An 8,053-nucleotide genomic window follows, 5' to 3' on the forward strand; every position below is an offset into this window, starting at 1 on the left:
CCTTTCCATAACCTGCAGCCTCTCTTCCATCTTCTTTAGTCTCTCTGTCTTCTTCCTGTTCATCGCTCTCTCTGTCCTCTACTCTTTCTCTTTGTTCAATCTCTCCGTCCTTGTTCACTTTTTGCTCCTCCTCACTTGTCGCTCGTGCCAGTGAATTAAAAAAATTCAGCAATTTAGTTAATTTCACTTGTTTGTTTGCATTCTTTTTTTTAAATCTGTTTTGTTTGATTCTCAAAAGAGAAAAAAGATGTAATCAAATTGTGTTTTATACAATTGTATGTTATTATGACATCATAACTGCAGTAGATGTATGTTGTTTAAAATGCCTATTGTCTATATTGTAAATGAAGACTACGTTATAGATGGATAGATCGATGGATGGATGGGGTTATTAAGCCTACATTATTTTTGTGTGACTGTACCTGCAGTTCATCCCTGACTTCCATCACTTTCTCTTTCTCTCTCTTTCTCTCTGCCTGTCCTGTCTCTTCCTTACCAAAGCTGAGCTTCGACTGACGTAGTGTTTTCATTATATCTGAGTCAGTGTAAAAAGAAAACAATACAATGTTATATCTTCAATGTTTTACTCAAATTGAAATGAAAGAAAAGCATTACAACGTTTGTTAAAAGGTCATCCTTCTGACATTGGATGAATGTAATTAACTTTTGCTCTCTAGCTAGTTAATTCACGCAATTTAAACCAAAGTATAGCCTATAGCTACAATATAAGTTAGTGTGCATGTTGTCGGACGTCCACTGACTAACGTAGTGCGTTCACACAGGATCTGCTGGTCATATAATGTCCTGATGAACAGAAACACTAGCAGCTGCTGGACTCAGATCTCTAGATACCTCATCACTCCTCCGCTGCTCCGATACAAGTCCGGGCTGCGGTGGTTTGTTGATACATGTCGTCTTCTTCTGTTTGCGTTAATCGAGGCTACGTAGTTATGCAGCGCCCCCATCGTCAGTAAATGGAAGTACTACAGAGAACCCTGTTTAGTGCAGTTATTTCACAAGTTTAGTTATATACACAGCTCGGAAAAAATTACCGAGGTCCGGACCTCTGTGACCTCAATGGTGGATACGGCCCTGAAGGTGAGCATATCTCCGTGTTTTGCTAAAGCTACGTGTTCTGATGTCTGTGTTTGCTTCCCCTGTCGCGAGTTCTGATCGCTCAGTGATGATACTAATACCTATATAATCTGTGTAATCTCAGTTTTAATTGGATATCTTGTATGTGCAGTTACAATAAGTGATAAGGGTATCTTTACCTTGAGTTCTGTCCCAAGTGCGTTAGCATTTTTTCAATCAGGGTTAATTTAGACGCTTCTTATGAGACTTGTGTTTTGATTTGGTAAAAATGGTTCATATCGTCAGTTAGCTGAGTTTCTTCCCGTTAATCTGGTAAGACACATTAATAGGTTTTTAAATATTAAGAAGCCCTGAGACACAGTTTCGTGAAAAAAAAACTTGCAGCCCCCTCTACAGGGGGCTCTCGGGCTAAACAGGTTAAGCATTTTTAGGGTGGTTAGAAAAATGTAAACTGTTGTAACATCAGGATTATTTTTTGCCTCCAACTAAAATCTCTTGACAAAGAAATATGCAGGTAGCATGGTCATAGTTGAACTATTACATTGAAGACCATTGGAAAAACCCATTTGTCATTGGTCAACATGAGAGGTTATCCTGTACATGTTTGTCAAAAACTGTGTCTCCACATATATCAGTGTTTGGTTTACAGTACAGTGACTCCATGCTTATCTTTCCTTTGTGTTGGGGTCCATCCAGTGGACACTTTGCGCCATAACACCAGGAAGTGGTGGAAGTGTGTCGCTGTAGTGTAAAACAACAAAAACAAAATGAACTCAGTGCTGAGGTCTACAGTATTTTTAGAATGGTTTTGATCCTTGACATACGGAAAGCCATCAAGTTTTCCTTTTGTGTTTTTAAGACTTGTTTCCTGTAAGCTGAAATAACACTGAACACATTACTCACAAAAATAAACGGTCCCACATTACCCCAATACTCAGATCTCTTCATTGGCTCCCTGTAGCCTATAGGATCCAGTTCAAAATCCTCACCCTCACCTACAGAGCATTGCACGGTCAGACTCCTGCTTATGTGGCTGACCTAATTCATCCATACATCAGCCCGCCCACTCAGGTCACACATGCTCAATTGACTGTCTGTCCCACGCACTCACCTTAAGACTCGCGGTGATCGAGCGTTCGAGGCCGTGGCTCCTAAACTATGGAACGCTCTGCCCGCACACCTACGGTCCGCAGAATCTGTTGACTCCCTTTATAACGAATTTAAAGACATTCCTGTTTGGGCAGGCGTTTGGGTAACCGGTGCTTGATTTTATTCTATTTTATACTATGTTTTATTGTGTTTTTATTGTGTTTTGGGTGGATTTATGACTTCTTAATCACGTGGCTTGAGTGGTCATTTATTATTGTATGATTCCTATGGTGTTTTATTGTTTTGTCAAGCACTTTGTGACTTTGTCTGTGAAAGGCGCGTTATAAATAAACTTTACTTACTAACTTACTTACAAACAACAAATACCAGTGACCATGAAATTAATATGTTACTTTTGTTATTTAAAATTGTGCTTCTGAAGATTGTTATCTTGGATGAAAGACAAAATATTTAACCCGTTTCACATTGAGTTCTTGTTGAGTTCAGTGATTATAAAAATGTGCTGGGAGGGAAATCATTGGAAAAGGCATTTTTTCAAAGTATAAAAAAAGGAGGGTTTTGTGTATGCATGATGAGTTAAAACTGAGAACCTGGGAAGAAGTGTATTCTGGCTTTTTGCCAATCCCCGTTAGTCATGTGACCCTCATCACATTTCACCCAGTTGTTTCTACCACACACACAACAAACACACATGAGTGTTGATACAATGCAAAATAAAACTAGTTTTATACAAATATGGCAAAACTAAGGAAGCTAATGGTAGGTCTTAAGTCCAACTATTATATCCTTAAAAATTATCATTAAACCCAACCCCATTTTTCTTTATATTAATTTTTGGCATTTATACTCTGTAGTTAGCTACTTCCTTGTAAAGAGTTGTTTTTGTCTTTGCGACTCGTAAAAGTGAATGCTATCTCACTGATATCAGCCCCACTGTTTTCTGCTCTACAGCCAATATCCAATCACTGATAGTGGAAACAAACATTTCTTCCTACAAACTCTTCACACAAAAAGCCATCAACTTATATTTTTTTAATTATGATTTAGCAACAGGAAATGTGTTATGAAATACAACTGATGTGTAAACCAGGCCTTCCTGCTCAGTGTTTAGTGCTCGAGTCTCTGCTTTCTCAGACCAAACATCTAGTTTATTTGACTGTTTTCTTAACTCACAATCACATATTTACAGATGTCTTTGATTCATAAGCCATTTTACCAGTAATCAATATAAAACCTGGCATGTAAATATACAAGTTAACAGTTATTAACCAAACCATTGTTAACATAAATGAGGATTTATCATATTATTTAGCTTCAATTAACTTTTTCTAGCAGTTTAACTATTACACATATTAAATGTAGTACACAGTAGAGGCATTCATAGGCCTTTCTCTTTAATTAAGCTTTATAACACAATTAAATATGACACATGTAATGTTATTATCAATTGTAACTATAGCTTGACACATTTGGTGTCATTAGAAAAAACTTTTTTTTAAATAAATCTTCATATTATCCAATGTTCATATTATATATATTCTCCACATGTGTTACGACAAAGTGTTGATGAGATAATTATTGGATTGTAGATTAATGAATCCACTTATGTGTTGTATACAACATCTAAACCATATGTTAATCAATCACCACATGAAACTTATAGAAAATAAGATGGAAACTATACAGTTTTGACTCTAAATATCGATGTTTTTTCCCTTGAATAAAAATAAATCAATACATGAAATAAGATGAGTGATTAGGTGACTCTGACAGGAGAGATGATCAGAGGTGCAGCGTTTTTACGGCCATATTTAAGACAAGGACTGAAGAGTGGGTAGAGTTTCCCGTTGAAGGAGCAGCCAGTGAAGGAGTAGATAAGAGCTGCAGCATCTACGTCATAAAAGGAGACCAGACCCTCCTCATAATCCACAAACACCCCCACCTTCTGAGGCCGAGACTTCAGAGAGAGACGGACTGAAGGATCATCATTGGCTTGATACTCAAATCCCTTTCTCAGACATATAGTCCAGCTACCCCACTGAGGCCCCAGTGCGATCATTCCCTTCCTGTTGATCGACTCTCTGGCCACTCCTAAATCCCACTCGGTCTTTCCTTTAACTTGAACCTCAAAGTAAAATCTGCCTGAAGAGAAACTCTGCTTTCCTAAAACACAAAGACAATCAGAAAACCTCTCTCTGTTGTTTGGGAGATTCTTTTCGACATCACTATATTGAACTCTTTTTTTATCATCAGACAGGATGAGACAGGGATGTGCTGTACGCGGATCAAGAGTCACATCCACTGCATATTTCTGGACCCTCTTCACTTTAGCTTCAAGCAGCTTCTTCATCTCTTTACCGAGTGTCTCCTCCACCTGAGCCACAGCCTTTACCACCGTCCCCTCATATACCGCTGGGGTGAGGCTGAATTTTCTCAAGTCCTTGGAGGGTGGTCGGTGTTGAATGTTTAGGGACTTGACACTTTGTAGAAAATGCAGGTGGTCTTCAGAGTGTGTGACCTGCTCCACCTCAGAGCTTCTCTTCTTCAGCTCAGAGATTTCCTGTTCCAGCTCTTTGATGAAAGCTTCAGCCTTTTTTTCAGTTGTTTTCTGCTTCTCTTTGATCGCGTTGATGAGATTGGCCTGGCCTCTCTCAACAGACGCCTTCAGAGCAGTGAAGACCTGAACTCCTTCTGCTAACTCTCTGTCTGCTTCTTCCTTACTGAGGTCCACTGAGTGTTCGATCTCCTCAATCTTCAGTTGTCTCTTCTGGATCATCTGCTGAGTTTCAACCTCTGTCTTCCCCAACTCGGCCTTCTTTCTTTCATACCCTTCTTTCAGAGGAACCACATCATGCATCTTGTGGTCTGAAACATGGCAGAGCATACAGACACATGTCTGGTCGGTCTTACAGAACAGCTCCAGAGGTTTATCGTGCTTCAGACACATCCTGTCTTCCAGGTTCTCCACAGGGTCGATCAGCTGATGTCTTTTCAGGCTTGACTTTGTCAGATGAGGCTCCAGGTGAGTCTCACAGTAGGAGATCAGACACACCAGGCAGGACTTCAGGGCCTTCAGTTTGGTTTCAGTGCAGACGTCACAGGGAACTTCTCCTGGTTTGAAGACTTGTTGCTCTGAGCTGCTGCTGCTGGCTTTCTGTTGAGCCGACTGTCTGAACTGAGCGACCATCTCAGAGATGAAAGTGTTGACGTGCAGCTCAGGTCTTGTGTTGAACTCTTTTTTACACATGGGACACTGGCACCTGTCACTCCTATCCCAGTGTTCAGTGATGCAGTCTTTACAGAAGTTGTGTCCACATGGTATAGTGACTGGATCAGTGAACAAATCCAGACAGATGGAGCAGAGAAACTGATCTTCAGATGGCAGGTAGCTTGCAGCAGCCATATCTACACACATAATGAGAAAGAAAAGAGAAAACATTTGAAACATCAATCATCAATTCATCATACATGGTTTTAACGAAATAACTTTGATAACTTGTAACAAGCCATGAGCAACTGTGACCATTTAACTCTGACAGGGTCAAGCATGCAACTCTGGCTAACAGCAATGAAAATACAGGTTTTGTCGAAAACATTTTTATTGAAAAATAACACTGCACTTCTTACTGTGTGACCATAATTATTAATTTCCTCTAGCTGCTTCACATTAAAAGCCTCCAACTGTTTCTGTCATGGAAATATTTTTATTTTGAAACAGCTAGAGGAAATGGGTGAAAGCATTATGGAGGAAGTGATCAGCAAAATCTAATAAGAGCAGGAGAGCAGAAGTGAATTAAAACTCCTCACAACAGAGATTCAGTTACAAGTGACTAAAGTACTATGAGTTGATACAAAGAGACTGTTTAAGATGTTTAAAGTGGACTCTATATCATATGTATGGTCATGTTGTTAGAGAAAAACAAGTTGGACGTAAAGGGTGGAGCTTTCTCCTGAGAATGGCTGTTTTGTGTTAATCCTTCTTGTTTAAGGGTAAATATAATCAGCTGTACTCACCAGTGTTTGACAGAGACTCTGCTGTGTTGTTGAGAAAGATCTGATGAACTCAGTTTGTATTTTCTTTAGACAGAAACGGAGGCTAGTCTCGACTGCAGTGTGGCTGCCTCTCTAACTAACTTAACTTTTGTTTCTTGTGTGTGACGTGTAAGCTCCTGTAGCTCCTCCTCTCACTGTCTGCTGGTTTGTTCCCTCCCTCTGATCTGCATGGGTTTTGAGAAATACCAGGTGTTCTCTAATAGTTAGGGAGCAAAGGTGGTGCTTTACATGTGTGAGGAGTGAGGTGTGTCAAAGCTGTTTCTAATCTTTATTATGATGAACGTTTTCAGTTACATTCATTTGAAACACATGTCAGTAAAATGTCATGGATGACATAATCTACATCGTTAAAGACTTATTTCCATTGTAGAACTTGAACTTGAACTATACTGGTTTCCCGTCTCCCACCGCATCAACTACAAAATACTGCTCCTTACTTACAAAGCCCCCCCCCTACCTCACTGACCTCCTCACCCCCTACCAACCCCAACGGTCCCTCAGATCGACCTCAGCCGGTCTCCTTTCCATCTCTAAACCCAAACTCTGCAGCTTCTGGGACATGTTTTATTATTATGATTAGTAATGTAGACAACATAGCTTCATCAAATGTACAACAAGTACAATATGTATCCACTATGAAACAGAAATCTATATACAATCAAATGAACTAAAGGCCTTTTAGACATTGAATATGTAACATTAGTTGTCATGATAACAAGGAAGACGAGTGTTTTCTCTCAGGCAGCATCCCTTATGGATTATAATGGCATTTTGTTGCCTGAATTAAAGCAATCATGTTATCCTGTTCTCACTTTTTCCTCGTGAGATATTGGGTCTCGATTGATGAGGTTGTTGCCTAATGCTGAAACATAACAACATGTTAAATGTCCTCAATGCACTGTATAAAAAGAGACAATAGAGAATGATATCTCCCAGTGATTGAATCACTTAAATCAAGGTTACTTTAAATATTAAAAGAAACAGTTAAAGCCATGAACAAATAAACATCTTGCTGTTTTACAGGTGGCTGTTAAATCCATTTCTTGGTTTTTAATTTTGACTTTTTTGTGTCTCTGTTGCAGGAAGGAGAAAGCAGCAGGTAGCCATAGAGATGGCGGGCATGGCAAAGGTGAGCACAAACAGTTCTTATCGTGTTGTAACGCTTCCTCTTATCTCCTGTCAATCATTTACAGTGTGCTTCATAGTAAGAGGAAAATGATCAAGTTGCAAAATATATACAAATATTTCTTAGTTTCTCAAATATATAAAACATTTTACCTGAGGAAATCTCTGTGCAAACATCTCTGTATATTATCTACCATATTGGTGTTGTTGTTGGATCAATTTTTATTGCAAAACTTATTGAAATGAACTTATTGCACATATTAAACCTGGAACTAACAAAGCTTAAATGATTGCCTATAAAAACATTAAACATTAAATAATCAGTTTTATTCATTTCTTATGGCTCTATCTGCAGATTTTCTGGAGTCATTTCTTATGATTACATTTTTCCACAGGCCAACAACAGCTTCAAAGAACTATTTCCCTCAAAGAACAAACCAAACATGCCCTGTTGTCTCAAGAAAGAAAGTGCAGAAGGAAACATTGAAACTCAGTTTGCTGCTCTGTGATGCTAGTTCAGATACTTGGCATCTCATCTTGGGTGCAAGTTCATCGATGTTTGGGGTCAGGCTCTGAGCTGAGGAAACCCTCAGGGTGGAGTGAAGGTGTGCGTGCAATATACCGGCGGGCCAGATCTAATAGTAATTAGAAATTATCCTGCGGGCCGAAA

The 8,053-nt window shown here is 39.2% G+C and overlaps 1 protein-coding gene across 1 annotated transcript; it reads right to left on the reverse strand.

Moving 5' to 3' along the window:
• Positions 1-3,331: 3,331 nt before the first annotated feature.
• Positions 3,332-5,608, reverse strand: LOC307045510 (E3 ubiquitin-protein ligase TRIM21-like; the record flags this gene model as incomplete). The annotated part of the gene is made up of 1 exon (XM_079691197.1): positions 3,332-5,608. One exon carries the CDS (start codon positions 5,606-5,608, stop codon positions 3,962-3,964), a length of 1,647 nt encoding a protein of 548 aa, XP_079547323.1. The 3' UTR covers positions 3,332-3,961.
• Positions 5,609-8,053: the final 2,445 nt, after the last annotated feature.

This window comes from Notothenia rossii (assembly GCF_949606895.1).
Source record: "Notothenia rossii genome assembly, chromosome: 1".
NCBI lineage: Eukaryota > Metazoa > Chordata > Actinopteri > Perciformes > Nototheniidae > Notothenia > Notothenia rossii.